The sequence below is a fragment of the Pantherophis guttatus genome, chromosome 1 (assembly GCF_059756535.1).
Source record: "Pantherophis guttatus breed Tessera chromosome 1, ASM5975653v1, whole genome shotgun sequence".
Taxonomy (NCBI): domain Eukaryota; kingdom Metazoa; phylum Chordata; class Lepidosauria; order Squamata; family Colubridae; genus Pantherophis; species Pantherophis guttatus.
The window spans coordinates 158264764-158286025 of NC_142063.1; the positions used below are offsets into that span (position 1 = coordinate 158264764).

General features: G+C 43.7%; 1 protein-coding gene across 5 annotated transcripts in view; it reads left to right on the plus strand.

The window, feature by feature from the left end:
• The first annotated feature begins 19191 nt into the window (after positions 1-19191).
• Positions 19192-21262, plus strand: part of UBE2E3 (ubiquitin conjugating enzyme E2 E3) — a 115699-nt gene continuing 113628 nt past the window's right edge. Inside the window, exons 1-2 of one of the 5 annotated variants that reach the window (XM_034428757.3) lie at positions 19200-19758; positions 20454-20494. Coding sequence is in view for 1 of the 5 variants with exons in the window: in XM_034428742.3 (XP_034284633.2) it covers positions 20183-20494 (312 nt within the window). In the remaining 4 variants the exon portion in view is untranslated. The other 4 variants (XM_087882064.1, XM_034428750.3, XM_087882065.1 and 1 more) reach the window with 4 other exon arrangements.

Below are 21262 nucleotides of genomic sequence, written 5' to 3' on the forward strand. Positions count from 1 at the left end.
GTCAGCTGTGTCAAGACTACAAGTGGAATTTATTTAATATCACACAAAAGAAAGTTAAAGTAAGTCTTCCACCTGGATGAATTTAATTTCTACCTCGATTTCTACCTGAAAAGAATTGGTACAACTGCTACCAATCTGAGTTCGGAACTATCCTTGTTACAACCATCATAATAATATGGGATATGCTCAGTGGTGGGATTCAGCCAGTTCACACCACTTCGGGAGAACCGGTTGTTAACTTTCTGAGTAGTTTGGCAAACTGGTTGTTGGAAGAAATCACTAGGGCAGACAACCGGTTGTTAAATTACTTGAATCCCACCACTGGATATGCTGCTTTTTAAATAACTTTGAAAATGTGATTGTGTGGAGGGGACAGAGGGGAATAATGGTTTACTGAGAAATCCCAGGATATAAAGTGACAGAATATCAGTGGTGAAATGCAGCCGGTTCTATCCGGCTTGGGCGAAGCGGTAGCACCAGCGGTGGGAGGCTCCGCCCACCCGCCCGGATGTCATCACACCCCTTTTTTGATGCTCTGCGCATGTGCAGAAGGTCCTGCGCATGTGCAGAGGTGTTGCGGATGAGCAAAGAGACCGTGCACGCACACTCCCATTTGTGAACCGGTAGAGAAGGTAAGTGGATTTTACCCCTGCAAAATATATACAGGTAAGAATATTCATTTTTATTTATTTAAAACATTTGGAGGGCTGCCCCTATTAAGCACAACTTTGGGATGCTCGCAACAGATATGACTTGAATATGAATATGATCAAACATCAGGATAATTCCAGTCTGGATTACACTTTGTTGATTGATGCAGGAAGTAAAATATAATATTGTGCTGAAGATGCAATTTGGACGGTTAAACCAACAAGAACTCCATTAAACCTTCTCTTGCTTTTTTGGACTCCTCAGAATTTGCCAGAATGTTACAACCCTTCATGACAAGCAAGGCACAAGTAACAACTGGCTTGAGGGCTTTCTCTATCTCCACAAAACACATCCTGCAATTTCCAGACGCGGACGATCTGTCATGATACAGTAGCAAGCGCGAGGAATTTGCATTCCAACCTTTTCACAGGACTGAAGCACTGTGGTTCCTGGAGATACCAAAACAGGATGGATGGACCTGACCAACAAAAAGTTCTATCAGGTTGCTAGCTGCTACGGAAGTGGTATGTGCACATCTCATAGCAGTCTGGGTAACACCAACAAAAGTCTTGTGGATAGCATAGTATCAATTCTTAAATGGGCCACAAGGCTCCATTACATTTGGAGAACAAATAAAGAAGGGGACTCTTCCTCAGCTGGGGAGGTTCCTTCACCTCAAAATTCCGAAGATACAATTCAAGTGTCCCTGTTGGAGAAGTGTGGGAGGGATGATCACTTTTCAGAATCCTGTGACATGTTTCATAGGGTATTTTGCAGGGGTGAAATCCAGCAGGTTCTGGCAGATTCTGGAGAACCGGTAGCGGAAATTTTGAGTAGTTCAGAGAACCGGCAAATACCACCTGTGGCTGGTCCCAGAGTGGGGTGGGAATGGGGATTTTGCAGTATCCTTCCCCTGGAGTGGAGTGGGAATGGAGATTTTGCAGTATCCTTCCCCTGCCACGCTCACCAAGCCATGCCCACCAAGCCACACCCACAGAACTGGTAGTAAAAAAAATTGGATTTCACCACTGGTATTTTGCCAATAAAATTACTTGTACTCGTTTTGACTTAGTTTGCACATTGACAGGAATAAATGGGGTAACTTAAGCAACTTCTTGCAATATTTTCTGGAGTTGTATTGGCTTTGTGGACTCCATATACAGAGATCAGGTGTTGGTTGCATATGCACTGCCATTTGCCGGTTGAACTATATTTTACCTGTCTCCTTAGAGTGGCTAGAAGTGGCGCACATAGTGGCATACACGAGGGAAGGGACTGTTGAGTCCTTAGTGTTCTCTCTGCATGGTTGTTTTGCCTACAGTTGCTTCATTGCCCAACTAGGCAAGATCATCGGTACAAGCAAGTGCCAAGTTCAGAAAGCACCAAGGACTCCACAGTTCTGAGCTACTTATATTCCCTTCTGTCAGAAGGGTTTGTAACTGCTGCAGGAGCTGGTGGTGCTTTGAAGAAGCCTCTCTGTACCCAACCCTTCTCCTTTGTCTCCAACCTTCATTTCTAGGGGAAAGGTTTTGGAGAAGATGTTGGGGACTGCAGATACAAAAGTCCTAAGTGAAGTAGAACTTCTAGATCTCTTTCAGTCAGCTTTTGGATCCAGGCATGAGACTGAAATTGTAGCATTTGCTCTTGTAAATGTCCCCTATTAGAACCTGGAGCAGGGAGCACGATATCTATTTTTTTTTTTTTTAATCTCTCGGTGGCATTTGAGATGATGAATTATGGCATATTTCCGGGCTCTCTGTAAGGGTTGGGAACCGGGAGCAGGTTCTATTCTAGCCTAAGGAGTCAATTCTAGATGGTAATGGGCAATCCTTTTTACTCCTTATGGGTGTCAAAGAGTTTGATTTTATATTAGATCACTATGAGAGGTTAAGCCAATGATACCCAATTATATACCTCAGGAGATGCAATAGGTATTCTTATTTGATGTCTGGCAGCAGGAATTAGATGAAATGAAACAAGTTGAAACTGAATCCAATCAAAATGGACTTGTTTGTCCAGAATTATCAGAGTTGGTGGTAAACTGGCTTATACTCTCTTTGAAGAGTCTGATTGATGATTTGGGCATGTTTCTAGATTCGTGACTTAGCTGCAGTGGTGGGATTCAGCCAGTTCGCACCACTTCGGGAGAACCGGTTGTTAACGTTCTGAGCAGTTTGGTGAACTGGTTGTTGGAAGAAATCATTAGGGCAGAGAACCGGTTGTTAAATTATTTGAATCCCACCACTGCTTAGCTTGATCAGAATGTAGAGATTATAGCCAGGAGAGCTTTTGCTTGTTTTTGGTTGATATGCCAGTTATCATTTTTTTCAGCGCAGAAAGACCTGGCAACCATCACTCGTGTCTTCATTAACTCCAGATTGAATGGCTGCAGTGTCTTCCACTCAGGGCTCCCTTTGAAGGATTTCCTGCAAACTTCAGTTGGTGGGTGAAACAGCACGTTACATCTATGCGACTTGGTCTGTATTGCCCATGAGATGGTTTCCTGTCAAACCCCATGCAATCAGCTCAGGAAGCAGTCCGAGGCAAGGGATTGCAAGCAGGCTTTTCCTGTCACACTGCAACTATCCCCCAAGGCCCAAGGGGTTGCCAAAATGCTGCAGTTCTGTCAGGCTTCTGGGATGTGAGGGCCAGTCATATAACATGTCATTTCAATGATGCTGATCGGTTTTGTTTATTATGTTCAGTTATTTTTATGCTTTTTTTTTAATGTGAGCTGCTTGGAATCAGGTGGGATACACATTCTTTAAATAAACATGATTAATCTAATTCATAATGCTTTGAGAGGTACAACTGCCTCAAAGCTAATCCCCTTAATAACAGATGCATGTCACAAGTAAGCTATATTTGAATTCCTGCAGAGTGGTGAGTTGGTGAAATTGCAAAACAAATTTATCATTAATTTTCACCTTTTATCAAATAAAATCCCAAAAACTTAATTCTGACAGTCAGTCATTTCCCAAGTCTGCCTTGGCACCATCAGTAGCAGCATAATGGAAGACTTGATCTGCTGACTGATAGGTTTCTGCAATTGTCCTGCATGTTTCTTACTAATTATGCCCAAGATGCTCATCATTCAAAATACTGTTTATGCCAGGAGTTTTCTAAAGCATGGTTTAATACAAGAAAGAGTTCCTTTCTTCTTTCTTTCTTTCTTTCTTTCTTTCTTTCTTTCTTTCTTTCTTTCTTTCTTTCTTTCTCTTTCTTTCTTTCTTTCCTTCCTTCCTTCCTTCCTTCCTTCCTTCCTTCCTTCCTTCCTACCTTTCCCTTTCCTTTCCTTTTTTTTCTCCTTCTCCTCCTCATCCTTCTCTCTCTCTCTCTCTCTCTCTCTTTCTCTCTCTCTCTCTCTCTCCATCCCTCCCTCCCTCCCTCCCTCTCTCTTTCTCTTTTCCCTCCCTTACCACACCCTGATCTGGAATTACCGTCTGGTTTGTACCACAGCTTTCATCAAATATATTCATGCATTAATCATAGAATATGCTCTAAATACCTACCACAACTAGGAATGCATAACTTTTCAACTCTTAAATGCTCTTAAGCATCTTGATGTAACTATATGAATAAAAGAGGGGAAAGCCATTAGCAAAAAGAGAACGTGGGGACCATCCACACATAGAGACATACCTAAGATTCAGCTTGACTTCACATTTTTAAGCAACGCTCTCGTTCTCACTTTGTCACACCCTTATTAAATCCTTCACAACATGTCAAGTTTGGTCTCCAGCTGGCTAACAGCAGCAGCCAGAATGAAGTAGTGCTTAAAATACTAGACTAGGGTTGAGAAATCTGAGTCCAAGTCCACTCTCAGCCACGGAAACTCACTGTGTGATTTTGGGCTACTCCTAGTCCAATCTGCCTCATAGGGTTTTCCAGGAAAAATTAGGAGAAGGGAGTACTGTGTGTGCTGTCTTCAGTTCCTGAAATATAGTTGGGATTTAAATCTAGCCAATATTTAAACTAGGCAGCACGTTGACAGATATAGCAAATAGTAACAAATGACTAAAAAATTATATTGTGCCATCTTTCCATCCATTCTAGCTCACAAGGCTTCTCTGGGGAGAAATTGGAGAGGGTGTGCTAGGGATGCAATATTGAACTCATAGAGGAATGACATCAATGGCTATAAATTTAATGACGAAGTAAGAACTTTTTTTTTTAAAAAAATGAAATAGTACGAAAAAATCAAAACCAGAAAAACAGCAGCTATTGCAGATAGTCCTCGACTTACAACTTCATCTAGTGATCTTTCAAAATTACAGCGGCATTGAAAAAGGTGACTTATGACTGGTTACAGACACACAACATATAACAGTTACAGCATCCCTGCGGTCACATGATCATAATTTGGAGGCTTGGCAACTGGCATGTACAGGTAGCCCTCAGCGTACGACCACAATTGAGCCCAAAATTTAAGTGGCTAAGTGAGAAATTTTTAAATTGAGTTTTGCCCCCATTTTACGGCTTTTCACGCCACATTTGTTAAAGTGAATCACTGCAGTTCTTAAATTAGTAACCTGGTTGTTAAATGAATCCAGTTTCCCCGTTGACTTGGCTTGTCAGAAGGGCGCCAAAGGGAATCACATGACTCTGGGACACTGCAGCTGTCATAAATGTGAGTCAGTTGTCAAGCATCTGAATGTAAATCGCGTGACCAAGGAGATGCTGCAATGTTCATAGGTGTGAAAAATGGTTATAAGCAGTGGTGGGTTGCTCCTGGTTCTGTCCGGTTCTTTAGAACCAGTAGTAAAAGCGGTGAGAGGCTCCGCCCACCCGCCCGGACATCAGAATTGACAATCTGTGCATGCGCAGAAGTGCGTGCGCACAAGTGAAGCAACCACGCTTGCATGCTCCCATTGTGAACCAGTAGTAAATGTAAGTAGAACCCACCCCTGATTATAAGTCACTTTTTCTACTGCCATTGTAACTTTGAACGGTCACTAAATGAACTGTTGTAAGTCGGAGACTCCCTGTATTTATGAAGGTTGCACTATTCTAAGGTAACATGGTCGCTTTTTGTGACCTTCTGACAACTGAGGTGGCACAGTGGTTAGAGTGCAGTACTGCAGCTACTTCAGCTGACTGCTACTTCAGCAGATCAGTGGATCAAATCTCACCGGCTAAAGGTTGACTCAGCCTTCCATCCTTCCGAGGTGGGTAAAATGAGGACCCAGATTGTTGGGGGCAATATGCTATTTAGTATATACTGTCTTTGGTGTAAGCCGCCCAGAGACTTCGGAGAGTGGGCGGCATAGAAATATGACAAATAAATAAATAAATAAATAAGTGAAATCAAGGGGGAAGCCAGAGGTATGTAACAACTGTAGCAAGAAAGGTTGTAAAATGGGGCAAAACTCGCTTAACAACTGTCTTGCTTAGTAGAGGAAATGTTGGGCTCAAATGTTGTAAACTGGTTTTGGGGAGAATTAAAAGCTGCCTGTTCTAGGCCTGTATTAAAAAGGCCTGTATTAAAAACTGCACTTGCTTTTGCACTAGCCCTCCCCCTAGCAGCAGAAGTGAAATGAGGCTCAAGTTATTTGCATAACCGTCCAAGCATCGTCTGTCAACTCACGTTACTCCACCAGGATTGTTGTGAGGAGAGAAGAGTGGAGAGGTTCATCTTGCCTGTGCTGCATTCTATGAAGACAGAGCAGATTTGATGATGTGGGGGGGGGAGTCTCAAACTGTGGGTTGCAGGAGAGTCTCAGGAGGGGGATATGCAGTGGTGGGATTCAAATAATTTAACAACTGATTGACTAGGTTGTCTGTCATGGGAGGCATGGTCCATCCCCCTCCTCCAGGTCCTCCGTATATACGGGACGGGTCTCCTGCGACGGCCAACCTGACCCTGGGTGAACCGGTTGTTAAATTAAAAAAACACACACCACTATCAAAGTGGATCCTGGGTGCTGCACTGCAATAGAGAAACAGACAATAGAGCAGCCGGCATGAGGGAAGGAGGAGGAGCAGGGAGAAGAGGGAAAGCGGTCTCCGTCCCTCACACCGGCTGCTCTGTTGCCCTTTTCTCCATTGCAGTACAGCACAGAGCCCAAAATCCACTTAGATAGCAGGGAGTGGGTTTTTAATTTAACAACTGGTTCGCCTGAACTGGTGTGAACTGGCTGAAACCCACCACTGGGGATATGTGAAACTTAGAGATGAGGGTATCGCCATTTTGAAACCAGATCAGGCTCATGTAGCCAAAGTCGAAGTTTAGCAAAATTCACCCTAGCATTGTTTTATTCCTTTGTCTGTGGAAACCTTGAGAACTCCTGCGATAGGGAGATTAACATTTTGATGGCTACAAGCAAGTAGTATGTTTCTTTGTCTATCCAATCATTACTTTCATCCATGATGATAGAATCATGCAAATTCCTTCATCTTTTCAGGGAGAAGGGTTGAGAATTTTGGACTTTGGATATTTCCTTTGGAGGCCTGTGTCTCCTGATTTCTAATTGTAAGCTTGCAGTGGTGAGTGCAGATAGCATTGCGGCCGTCATATAAGATAAATATGAGGGAAAGATCAGCATGTACAACCTTGAGGTAACCAACTATCCAACTAACTAAAGAGCCGTGGTGGGGCAGTGGCTAGAAAGCAGTATTGCAGGCTAATTCTGCCGACTGCCAGCAGTTCGATCCTGATTGACTCAAGGTTGACTCAGCCTTCCATCCTTCCAAAGTCAGTAAAATAAGAGCCCAGATGGTTGGGGGCGATACACTGACTCTGTAAACCGCTGACTCTGTAAACCACTTAGAAAGGACTGTAAAGCACTGTGAAGTGGTATATAATTCTAAGTGCTATTCCTAATTAAAGAAGAAAAAAGAAACAATAATTAATGAGGGTATATATATATATATATATATATATATATATATATATATATATATATATATATATATATGTATATATATATGCATATTCTTTCTAGCCAGGTTTTACCTACGTAAACTTAGTTGTTCTACAGCCCTAGGTTCTGTGAAATCTCATATATATATATGTTTTCTCAGGTTTTCGCGGGTGTTTGTATGTAGGTCTTTGGTTATTCGGGTCTTCTCCCACGTAAAATTGGAAGTGTCTTGGCGACGTTTCGATGAAGTCTCATTCGTCATCTTCAGGCTGGTGTTCTCGGCTTCGTGCTTCCAGGAGCAATGTGAGATCGCAGCTGTCTCTTCCTTTTAACTGCTAGTGGGGGTGTGAGCTGATTGGGTGGGAACTTGGCTGTGTTCTGATTGGGTGGAGGTGTGTTCTGATTGGTTAGGGGCTTGGCTGTGCTCTGATTGGATGGGGGGGTTGGTTGTGCTCTGATTGGCTGGGGGTGTGTTCTGTTTGGGTGGGGGCTTGGTTGTGCTCAGCTTAGTCTGAGTTGCAGGGGGATTTGAGCTGGTGAGCTGCGTTGTTGTTGTTTGGCTTCGTGTTTGTGGCCATGCGAGCTCTTCATGGTGGGTGTCAGTCTGCTTCATGTATGGATTGGAGGGGTTTAAAGTGGCTAATGATGCAGCTGCGGTCTGGCTTCTGGTCAGACTTCCTCCCTTTTCCAGCACCTTAAAACAACAGGACACGAAATTGACTTTGAAGGAACCAAATTAATCTCCAAAACTGAACACTTCAACAAGAGAATAATCATGGAAACCATTGAAATAGAGAAACACCCCCATAACATGAATAAATGTGACAATACCTCCCGCCTACTGGGCATCTGGAAACTAGCCCTAGTCAACAGAAGAGTCCCAGCCACAAAGATTAACACCGGACCCAAGATAACACATGACACCACCACCGATCATCCTCACCAGATTCAAACCCAAATCCATCCCATAGACGAAATACAACCACCATCCAGAAGCCAGACCATGGCGGCATCACCAGCTGCTGCACCCCCCTCCGATCTCCACACAAAGCAAACTGACACATGCCATGAACACATGGCAAGACCTCAAACTCGGAGCCAAACCAAAGCCCGGGATGTGGCATCACAGCCATCTGCTCAGGACATTACATCAAAAAACTCAGGATATCACAATACTAGAACTCAGGATGTTAACACACAGCCCATTACCCAGGTCGTTAAAACACAAAAGACTAATGGGCACACATCAAGGACCTCACCCACACAGGATGTTACGAAACAGCTGACTAATCTGCAAACATCAACTCCATCAACTAATCAGGATGTAGCAACACAGGCAACCAACCTGCTCACAGCAACAAAGCCAGCACCCCACACCTCCCCACCAGTATTTATAGAGAAACAACGTTTTCTTCGCACAAGCACAAAGCCGAAGACACCAGCCTGAAGATGACAAGTGAGACCTCGTCGAAATGTCACCAAGATACTCTCAATCTTACACGGGAAAAGACCAAAACTTGCATACCTCTACCCGTGAAAATCTATGAAAACACACACACACACATACACACACACACACACACAATGTTCACATGCAACTACAGACTGATAGCAAGAAAAAAGAAGCAAAAAGGAAGACTGACTGGTATGTCTCTCTTATTCTTTCTGAGTACATAGCTGCTTCCCTTTTCTTAGCTTTAAATTCACCTGGAAAGTGAGTATGCCTCTTCTTTTCTCTTTATGTTGTGTGAACAAAGACTCATTATGAGCTGCAGAAGCATTAAAGACATTCAGAGCAGGCAGGGGGATGGATATAATGTTCTTGTTGGATAATTTTTACAATACTCTGCATAATCATCATAACCATTTAAACCGAATTTTAGTTTTCTGAAAAGCTTTGCAAGGATGGATTCAGATATCCTTACAACAACTCTGTTGCATTAATCGTAATTACCGTAGGTAGTAGAAACGGGGAGGCAGGTTGACAAATGATCACTGTCCTGCAGGTTGGGATTTGGAGAATTGTAATTCAACCAGATGGGTGCTGTAATCTGCCTATCACTTCTTGTTCTGCTGCATTCTGGGACAGCTATAGTTTCCAAATGGTTTTCAAGGATAGCCTCATATAAAACATATTACAATAGTCCATCGAAGAGGCAACCAAGTCATGAGTCACCATAAGAAGAGCCAGTTAGTCATTCAAAGGATGTTACAGATGTACATGGTGAAATTGTGCAAATGCCTTCCCAGCTACAGTTGCCATCTGCTCTTCAGGTAGGAGCTATAAATCTGGAAGGTTCCTCAGATGACAAATCTGACCCAAATGAGGAAGTGCATCCCATTTCAGGCAAAGATGGAAGATCCCCAGCATCAAAGGGCCCAAACACCCACAAGTAGTCAGTGTTGCTAGGGCCCACCCTTAACTTGTACTTCTTCAAGGCAAAGTCAGGCACTGAGACATGACTTCAACAGGATTACTTAGCTGACCCAGCGTTGAGATATAAAATTGAGAATGTAACATCATTTAAAAAGATAAATAATTTTTAGTACTCTATCAAAACCCTTACTGAATCAATCTTTTTCTTTTTTTACAGCAATGCTCTTCTTAGGGTTGCCTCATAGCAATAGCACTTAGACTTATATACAGCTTCACAGTGCTTTAAAAGGCCTCTCTAAGCATATTACCCCCAACAATCTGGGTCCTCATTACACCGACCTCAGAAGGATGGAAGGCTGAGTCAGCCTTGAGCCAGTGAGACCTGAACTGCCAAATTGCTGGCAGTCGGTGATCAGCAGAAGTAGCCTGCAGTACTGCATTCTATCCACTGTGCCACTGCGGCTCATGGATGGACTATTGCAGGGATGGGTTCCAGTGGTGGGTTGCTACCGGTTCTCCCCAGTTCTTGCGAACCAGTAGTGGAAATTTTGAGTAGTGCGGAGAACCGGTAAATACCACTGTGCCTGGCCCCTCCCCCAATCTATTCGCTGCCTCCCAAGTCCCAGCTGATCAGCTAGAAGGAAATAAACTGTTTAAACTCTTGCCGCGGGGCTTCAAAGGGCCGCCCTACAGCTAATCAGTGGTAAAAGGCAGTGTGGTGATAGACCAGTGCACTCCAAAAACAAATGGGTAGATCGGAACGCTCCAAAAACAAATGGGTAGACTGGTACAGCTCTGCAAGCAGTTAAAAGCCTGGTAGACCAGTACCTCTGCTAAATCCTAAAGAATTATTTGTCACATGACCATCAAACCATGCCCACAAAATAAGCCACGCCCACAGAACCGGTAGTAAAAATTTTTAGAACCAACCCCTGGTGGGTTCTATTTACCTTTACTAATGGTTTGCAATGAGATCGCGCGCACTCGCTCGCTTTGCTCATACACGCATCTTGCTTCTGCTCATGCGCAGATCGCTTCTGATGACATCAGGGTCAGTGGGCGGAGCCTCTCGCCAGTTTTACTACCGGTTCTATAGAACCGGTCTGAACCAGGGACAACCCATCACTGGACTATTGCAATATAACTTTATGGGACCCCTGAAAACCATGGGGAAGCTATAGCTGGTCCAGAATGCAACAGCACAAACAGTAATAGGCAGGCTACCCCATGCCTTTGTGACATTCATGCTGCAGTAAGTTACTTACCTTCTCAGTGCAATTCAAGGTGCTGGTTATCACTGGCTTAGGGCCTAGTTATTTGAGGGACTTTTTGTCTCCTGTGGGTTTTGCCCATCTGGTAAGATTTGATAGAGGTGAGGTGTTTTGGCTCCTCTAGATTAAACAAATTCATCAGAAAGGAGGCCTTCTTTATTGTGGCACCTGCCCTTTGGAACAATGTCCCCCTGGAGATTCATTTGACCCCTACCTTGCTGGCTTTTAAAAGGACACTAAAACCACAGCTCTTCTCCCAAACCTGGGTTAGTATAGTTGTCTGTTTATATCTCTGCTGGGAGGGGGTGGAATTTGATTACTGTTCTCTCTAGGTGATACAAACTATCTGGTTTTACTGTTAATTTTACCATTTTGGTATATATCAAGTCACCTAGAAATGTGATGAGTGAGGATAGTCAGGAACTCATAACGGTTCCACTCCTTGAATGCTAACATGATTGTCCATCACCCTATGGACTCAAAATGGTTCCACTCCTTGAGGATTAATGTGAGCAGAACTTTGGACCTGCTTGGCCCCTTTGCACAGGTAACTTCAAAGTCTTCTAATTTTTGCTTGTTTATGTTTAATTTGGGAGTTGGATTTTTCAACTGGTGCTTTCTGAGACAAAGACAAGGTGTCTTTTGACATCCCTTCAGGTAGAGGTCCATCCTCTCTTATGTATTCACAGGGTGGTGTCAAGTTCCAACTGATGAACCCAACCAAGCCAGCGAAGTCAATATGGTACGATCTTCTGAAGCAAAACTTTATTGAGTACATTGAGTAGAATGTGTAAGGGTACTTCAAATCTAAGTTGTAAATGTGAAGATCAAGAATTTTATCATGCTTGGTAGACCTCCAAAAATATATATATGCTTTTTTGGTTCACATGCATGACTGATTCAGAGGACTTTAAAGATTACTATACAATTGAAATAAAAAAAATTCTTCTTGGGATTGATGGATAAACAGAAAAAAAAATCATGGAATGTTGGTTTTTATATATGATAACTGCAGTGATTGTTGTAGGCACAAAGAATGTAAAAATTTGGCAATACATACAGTACAATGGAGGAATGTTGATGAAGGTGATAGAATTGCCCAGATGGCCCAATTGACTTGTCTAGTCAAAGAAAAGACAATATCTGTGTTTATTGCTGATTGGAAACCCCTTATGGACTTTTTGTGTAAAGCAGAAAAAAATCAACGTGATCTATGGTTTTTGACAAAGAGAGTAAATGATAGAAAGAAGAGCCACGATCTAGCTTTAGAGAAAGAAATAAATCTAAAATTATATTTATAATTGCTGTAAAGAAGGCCTCTTTATCTTTTTTCTTTCTTTTCTATTTTTCCCCTACTTTTCTTTTCATTTTGCACTTTAGCTTTCTCTTTTATTTCTTCCTTTGCCTTTTTTTCCTCTTACTGTATTGATTTTTATACTTATTTTTTAAACTTTCAATACAGTTATATTTTTTAAAAAGGGGGGACCAACCACCTCCAAGAAGGCCTTAGCCAATCTGGAGACGCATGGGGTCCAGAATACAGGTGGCAGAATTCTCAGCAATGAGGATTCTATTCACTTCCTTATGAGTAACCGGCTCAAACTATTTCCAAATAATTAAGCATAATTAAGCACAGATATACTCTATGTTCACTTCCATGCCCAGTCTGCAATCCATCTCCAAATGAAGCTGAACAATATTCTTATGTCAAGGATATTCCTCACAGGAGCACTTACCCTGAAGGATCCGAGTTACCCTAAATAGGTCATATGGTCTGCTATCCATAAATTCAACAAAAGTGGAAAATGAGCTTGCTTTGCCACTCTTGTCATCCGCTGGCAAATCCTAATAAAAACTTTTAGCTATTCCTAGTTGGCCTCTCTCTTCATCTTTCTCATCTTTTCCCAATCCCCCCCCCCCCATGTTTGCAAAATACCACAATACAAACATGCCTTCACTTAAACTATTGTAAGAGTTTGAGGAGAGAAATTTCTTTTTGTTGAGGGTAGGGAGAATAGAAAAGTAGGAGAATGGAATGGAACAGTTGAAAAGGGGCTCATAAGCATCCCATTCCTAACCACGATGACACCACCATTACAAAATGTCAGGACATAAACTACACACATTCAATATTTGTGGGGTAACATTGCCTACAGAGATGTCAGAAGACGTGTTCATATTGCAGTGTTGCAATATGGTACATTACTTGTTCCCCCTGGTCACTGCTCGAGTTGATGGCTATTAGCATAGCTGGATAGCTGAAACTCTAAAGTTAACACTATTGGCCACACTACACACACTTGCAAGGGCACACATTTGTAGACACCAATGTATCCGAGGCTATCTATTTTATGGAAGATAAGAGGAATACTGTAAAGATATACAAAGAATAACAGACAAAACAGAGACAATTCCAAATATTGTCATGCACTTTTTCAAACAGATAGATTGCTAAAGATGCTTATTATCTGGCCACATTGTATATCAAAGCCATGATAATCAGAATGCTGAATGCATGACGAGAAAGGAAGGAAACGATTTTCTATCATGACTAATAGCACAATTCTCTTGGTGACATTTTGTGATTCCTACTACCACCCAGCACAAACTGCACATTTCCTTATTGCTCCATAATTGATTAGCCTTACTTTTATAAGGCTAGCAATTTCCCATTACTTCATTATCAAAATTAATATTTCATTCATCTTAATTGACTTTAGAACACCACCACCATCATTAGATATTGGAGGCTTGGGTTAAAATCTAAGCTTGGGACACAGCCCTGAGTTGAAATTTCTGCTGATAAATTGGATCTAGACCATGGTGTCAAACTGGATTTCTTCAAAGGCCAGATCAGCATTGTAGTTCTCCTCTGTGAGCAGGCCATTTTGGCCAGCAAAGTGCTGCAGCAGGCCATCCAGGCCAAAAATGGGGCGTGAGAGGCAGCGGTGAAATCCACTTACCTTCACTACCGGTTTGGGAACAGGAGCATGCTACACGCGCCTGCACCTCTTCTGTGCTTGCACAGGAACTTCTGTGCATATGCAGATGGTAAAAAAGGGGACGTAATGATGTCCCGGTGAGGGGCGGAGCCTCCCGCTGCCAGCACTACTGTTCGGCGAGCCGAATAGAATCGGGGGATTTCACTGCTGTTGGGAGGCCCGTGTGCGCCCCTCCCCCCATGGCCTGTTTTGGCTGCCAGAGGCACCGTGGGCCAGTCCTTTGCTGTTCCCAGGCCCTGCGGGCCAGATTCGGCCTGCGGGCCTTGAGCTTGACACCTCTAATCTAGACAATTTTGCAAAGGAGCTGGCCAAGATGGCTTTCGTGGATCACTTTTCTTCATTGTTCACCTTTTTTTTTTTTATACAGCTTTTGGTCCTGTTCCATTACGTTTTCACTTACTGGCCATCTCTTTTGTCCTAAAGCAGACCACTGGCTGATCAGTATAGGTAATCCTCACCGTATGACCACAATTGAGCCCCAAATTTATTTTGACAAGTGAGAAATTTGTTAAGTGAGTTTTGCCCCATTTGAGGGATTTTTCTCGACAGATTTGTTGAGTGAATCACTGCAGTTCTTAAATCAGTCACACGGTTGTTAAGTGAACCCTGGCTTCCCATTGACTTGGCTTGTCAGAAGGCCGCCAAAGGGGATCATATGACTCTGGGACACTGCAACTGTCATAAACGTGAGTCAGCTGTCAAGCATCTGAATGTAAATCGTGTGACCATGGGGATGCTACCCAGCAACGGTCATAAGTATGAACCAGTTGCCAGGCATCTGAATTTTGATGACATGATCACGGGGAGGTCATAAGTGTGAAAAATGGTCCTAAGTCACTTTTTTCAATGCTGTTGTAACTTCAAACAATCATTAAATGAACTGTTGTAAGTCGAGGACTACCTGTATTCTTTGCACTACAGTTTTCAAAGATTTCAGCTTTACCTAGTCATACTTAGACTGAATCTGGGACTTGCTATGAAGGCTATAAACCCTCCTTGAGGTCAAATGCCAAAGCTGCATAGCCATTTAGAGGAAGCTATGTCAAATGGAAGGTGCCAATTCTTGTATTTGCTCCTAGAGTGGCTTATTTGCTCACAGCAAGCCAGCTGGAAGGTCAAGTCAGATTCTTCTGTGTTGACAAGGGAGCCCCTTGTAGAGGTAGGCCTTGGCAGGTGCCCAAAGAAACCAACTCCTGAAGTTGATCCTAGGGAAAAAGAGGATGTTAATAATGATCTGCTTCACAGTGCAATTTTATAAGACAATCTGCTGCCCTGTGCTAACAACTTTGAGTTCTTCTTAATCCTTTATCTATTTATAGACAGAGACTAACATGAGTTGAAAAGACCAACAACTGCTGAAATGACCAAGGCTTCATTTAAAACACACTAGATTATCTCTTATGGGGGGCAGGAAAGCAGATGAACCAGGTTCTCAGAGCTAACGGTATTGGTTTTTATGTTAGTATTTATACACCACTCCGTTGGAGTCAGGCAGCGTCTAGACCGAAATAAATAATAAAACTGCCCATGTTTCTGAATTAATCCCCTATCTGGGTTCACACAATAAATTGAGCTACAAATTTCCAAAGAAGCTGGGTTCATATGACACGCTAAACCACATACACACAACAAACAAAATTAAAACCAGTCAAGCTTAGCATATGTGAGTGCGCGGTGGCTAGGATTTGAAGAGATACAGTTAAGCATGGACTGTGTCAGAGAATAAAAGTCTAGAATGCCAGCAAGGGTAAATGGCTGAAACAACTGGTATACATAGACTTTGAATTCACAAAGCATGGAGCATATATGATTACACCACCACATTTTAATCCACAGGTTCGAAGCTTGGTGTGGATTAGGATCTGTGCCTATATATGTACAGGTAGACCTCAATTTAGGAACCACAATTGAGCCCCAAATTTATGTTGCTCAGTGAGAAATTTGTTAAGTGAGTTTTGCTCCGTTTTTTTTTACTTTTCTTGCCAGATTTGTTAAGTGATTCACTGCAGCTGTTAAATTAGTAACCCGGTTGTTAGGTAAATCTTGTTTCCGCATTGACTTTGCTTGTCAGAAGGTCGCAAAAGGGGATCACATGACCCCAGGACCCTCCAACTGTCATAAATGTGAGTCAGTTGTCAAGCATCTGAATGTAAATCACGTGACCATGGGGATGCTACAACGTAAGTCTGAAAAAATGGTCCTAAGTCACTTTTTTCAGTGTCGTCGTAATTTTGAAAGGTCACTAAGTGAACTGTTATAACTTGAGGACTACCAATATAAGACTATCAACCCTATAAATACACAGCCTCAGTTCACATTGAGCTTTCAGTTGTATTGGCTGAGGATATGCAACCACTCCTTTCTGCATGCTTTCACTTTATGCAGCTGAAATGAGGAACAGTGTCCTTCAGACATTGTTTAAGCATTACTCCTCATTGGTTACACTGGCTGGGACTTCTGTATTTCAGTGATATCTGGAAGGATACAAGTCAGACAGATACACACACAGAGAGAGAATGGAGCATGAATAAACTTAAGGGGGGAATTTTCTTGCATGGGGCTGAAATGGACTAGTAATTAAAATGAAAGTTTCCCCCAATTCTGTAATGGAATACTTTGGTTTGTGGGTAACCGGGAGGAAGATTCTTGGTCGAAGTAATCTGCAAAAATCTTTTACTATCAAGAGCAGTTTTACCCCACTTTAGCTCATTTCCTTCATCCAGTGCCTGGTTCCAGGAAAAGCAGCATATTCTCAATACTCTCACATTACAATGTCAGTGCTTGTGATCCTGCCACGACGTTTGTAAAATGTAAGCTAAAAGGGGTTGCAATCAGAAGGTGATGCAGCCTTTCAAATTAAAATGTGAAACTTTTAAACTGAATTATATTTAAAACACATGGTGGGTTTTTTCCCCCCCAAACTGATGGGCTGGTGAGAGACTTTTGTTGCTGCGAGGGTACTGTAGGACTTTTCTTGCTGCAAGTGAGGTTAATGGAAAGAGAGGGTTAATATACAACACTTAATCTCCCTGCCTTCCCCCCACCCCAATTAAGCATGCTGTGAAAACAGGGCCATAGAGCTGGAAGGAGCTATTTAAGCCATTGAATCCAACCCTCTGCTCACTGCAGGATCCAAAAAAACCTTGAAGTATCCCAGCAAATGTGTACCCAGCCTGTCTGTAAATATCCAGCATAGAGAGTCCCACCACCTTGCAAGGAAAATATTTATTTCACAGTCCTTGCCTTTTCCTTTGGATTTCAAGGAGGTTTATATGGGGAGGCCTCCCCATAATAGCCCAGTGAGAAGAGGGTTGCGTAGACAGGAAGAGCAGAGCTACTGGTTCAAGGTCTACCAGGAAGTTCTGTGGTTGTGGGGGGGGGGAGCTTCTTTTCCACCACCCCTTCCAACAGTGGAATTACTTCCTTGCATGGTAGTTCTATTGCTGAACTATTCTTGCTGTTAGCCATATACCGTTCACATTGGACACAGCCTTCAATCAACAGGGATACTGAAGAGAGATGATGGTCTTTATCCAGTACCAGAAACATCTTGAGGGGGAGAATCTGGAGGAGAAATTCTGCAAGGCAGATTGAAAGAAGAGCATGTGGGCTGGAACTTGGAGAAAAGTAGCATTGCCCTCCAGCTCAGTCGTTTCAGAGATTTTTTTTTTCTCAGAGTAGAGACCTGCATATATAACCTTCCCAACCAAAACTGATTTGCAGTCTTACAACTACAATACAACCAGCAAATGTTGTCAGTCATTTCCCTTTGCAGTTTCCTGCTTCTTCCAAACGTGTCTTCATTTTAAATGGGATGGGGGGGGGGTTTGCAAGAGAAGCGCGTCAGCCAAGGCAAGAGTTCCTCTTTAGTCTGGACTGCATTTCTTGTGTTCCATCTCCTCATTTTCCTATACAAAAGGAGGGAGGAGCATCATGGCTTCCACCTTGGGTTTCTGAATGAAAAGGTGTGGATGAAATAGAGGAGGAAGAGGCAGAGGCCTAGGAAAGTTGTGGCAAATTCTGTAGGGTGAGTTACAGACACTCTTGCTTTGGCCTAGCAAATAGACCTGTTCTTATATTTAACAAATCTACACTGTGCAACCTTCACTGCTGATGGAGGTATTCATCCCCCCCCCCTTTTAAAATTGTTATGAGCTAAAGGAAGCTGAAGTTCATCCTGTCGCACACAACTGTGGGAACAGCTTTTCTGAGATACTTTTCAGATGAGTGTTGAAGCCCTTGGTTTTTCACCTTTTGGGAGACATACTTTGGGGCAAAGCTGGAAAGTACACCATTACTTTGTGTGCGGCCACAAAATAGTAGCCAGACCTGATGGATATGAAGCAGGTTTTAGGCCACAATATTGTGCTGATTGGACAAACCTGACAATAGTTTGATTCAATAAGCTTATCTTTGTTTAGTCCTGAACTCCCCAATCAATATCTCCCAAATTTGACATTAGCATGAAAGACATCTCATTTGTATCATTGCTCTGACATGTTCAATTAGTTGCTTGGTTTTGTTTCATGGCACATCCCAGCAGTGTTAACTAACTCTGGCTCAGCAGCTAGGTTTGTTTTCTAGCTGGGTGGGCAATTTACTAACCCACCTGAACTTTTTTTTTTGCCACAGATCAGATTATCAATCTCCCATTCCTATTTCGTAGCTAGATCGAGAGAGAGAGACCCCAGCAGCAACTGGTAATTCCTCCCAAATCAATTTAATTGCAACTGCAAGACAGCTGTCAACGCACAACAACAGATTCACGATTTGGTTCTTTACTGCCATCGGCAATATCCCCCAACCCGGTCTCCCCTCCGTGCCCCCTCCCCTCTCTTCCCCTCAGCTGCCACCGCTGGCTGCGCATGGTGAAAAGAAAAAAAGAAAAGAAAGTGGTTGCGACGGGATAGCCGAAGAGCCCTTGCTCGGGTAAGGATCAGGGTGCAAACTTGAGATCCGTCCAAGCACATTTTGTCCACTGGGGAAAGCACGCACGCTGCAAAGGTAAAGAGAGCGCGTGCGCGCGCCCCAGCCCACAGGGGGGCGCGCTCTGCCAGGCAGTGTAGGGAGCGAGCGCCGTCCCCCCTCCCCGCCTCCACTCCCCCCTCCCCTCCATTTGGAACTTTGCTGACTGCAAGGTTCTGAAACCGAACGTAGCGACACACGGGGGCGGAGGCGGCGGAACGTTCGATTCTTCCTTCGTTCCATCCGGTCTTTTCCTCGAGGGAGGGGAAGAGGGGGGAGTAGCCGATCCCAGGTCCACGTTACCCTCTACCCCACCGCGGGAATCGCTTGGAGGAGGGGAAGGGAAGGAAAGGGGGAAAAAAAAAAAAGAGGAGGCCTCGGCAGCGCCACCCTCCGGCCGTCGAGCCTACTGCGCCTCCCCCTTTCTCCCTCGCTCACTCTTCCCCCCACCCCCACCCCCCCGCTCCGACTCTCAATGTTCCACACTGCCCGGCCACAGAGCGTCCTCTGCTGCTTTATTTCCCCCCCGGCTGCTTCCATCCCCCTCTCCAAGGACATTTTCTCTCCCCTTCCCTCCCCCCTCCATCCCTCCCCTCCGATCTAAACGTCGGGACAGGACGCCAGCGAAGGTAAAGGAGAAAAGGGTTAGGTGGCTGCATCAGGAGCCTGGGCGAGCAATGGTGGGGGGAAGAGAGAGGAGGGGGGAGCGGGGTGGGGGGGCGAGAGAGAGAGAGCGAGCGAGCGAGCGAAAGGGAGAGATTGGTAGAGGGAGCTTTGTTCTTGTTTTCAGCGCTCGCTGCCTGGCGGTGGTCAGGAGAGCCAGAGGAACCGGACTGAGTTCACGCCTCACTTGGTGCGCACACACCACACTGGCCGTGGTGGAAAGCTTCCTACCATAACAGCCTCTCCATACCTCCTGGCTGGGAGCTCGGCTCTCCCTACAGAGCCAAGAGGAGGAGGAGGGGAGGGGGAGGAGGAGGAGGAGAAGGAGAAGGAGAAGGAGGGGGCGGCGAGGGGGGGGGGAGACGACGACGACGACGACAACGGCTGTGTATGTGTGTCTGTTTGTGTGTGTGTGTGTGCGCGAGGGAGAGAGAAAGAGAGAGAGAACGAGGGCAAAGCTTCAGTTTCTGCCCTGCTGCTGCATTTTTTTTTTCACGAGGACCAACCAACCTTTTCTTTCTCGTTTTTTTTTTTTTAAATTATACAATACAAATATCCAACCGCCTCCCACCCCCAGTTTCATCTTTCCGGGAAATTTTTTTTTTTAATTTTTTTAAAAAAGAGGGGGCAGGAAAAAAAAATATGTCGGTCTGTTTTGTAGAAACTGATCAAGACTCGGTGGCGTTGAAAGCTTTCCAGAAGGTGCAGTTTGAATTATGCTTCTTCTTTTCCTTCTTCCTCCTCCTTCCTTTCTTTCTCTCTCTCTCTCTCTCTCTCTCCCTCCCACCCCCACCCCCATTTCCAGCCTACTCTGTAGTGACCAAATGTAATTCTTGTTGATGGCCGTGCCAACAGAACCCGAGCTGGCTGTTTTCTGACAAGAGAAAAAACATAGGAGTCTGAAATAGCAAATCCTTTCCAGCTATTTAAATAGAAGGAGACAAGAGGGAGTGGGTCATTTATTGGTTTGGTTTGGGCCTCCCCATTTGTATAACAGCTCAAGTATTGTTATTGGCAATATATTGGGGGGAGGAGGAGAATATGGTTGACTTCACTCCTTCTGCTCCAGTGTAAATATTTACAGGGCATTTGTGAGTTTTTTTAATTTATTTAAAAAGGGGCAATGTTTACAGCGTGTCATGAGTTATTAATGCTTATGCTTGAACACTTTGCGAAATTTGCCTCACACCTTTAAAAATTAAATGATTGATATACTATCTGAAGAATTGTAGAACTGAGCCTGTAAAATGAAATGTGAAAACAGAATATATATTTAAAAAGAAATTCCTTCCTTCCTTCCTTCCTTCCTTCCTTCCTTCCTTCCTTCCTTCCTTCCTTCCTTCCTTCCTTATGGTAACTGTTGCTCTATAACATGAAACTGAAACTTCTAAAAGAATTGTTCAACCATTGAGTTGTAAGGGGGTCTGGAGTAATTCCACTTGGATTGAGTGGGTTGTGCTCCACTTAGTT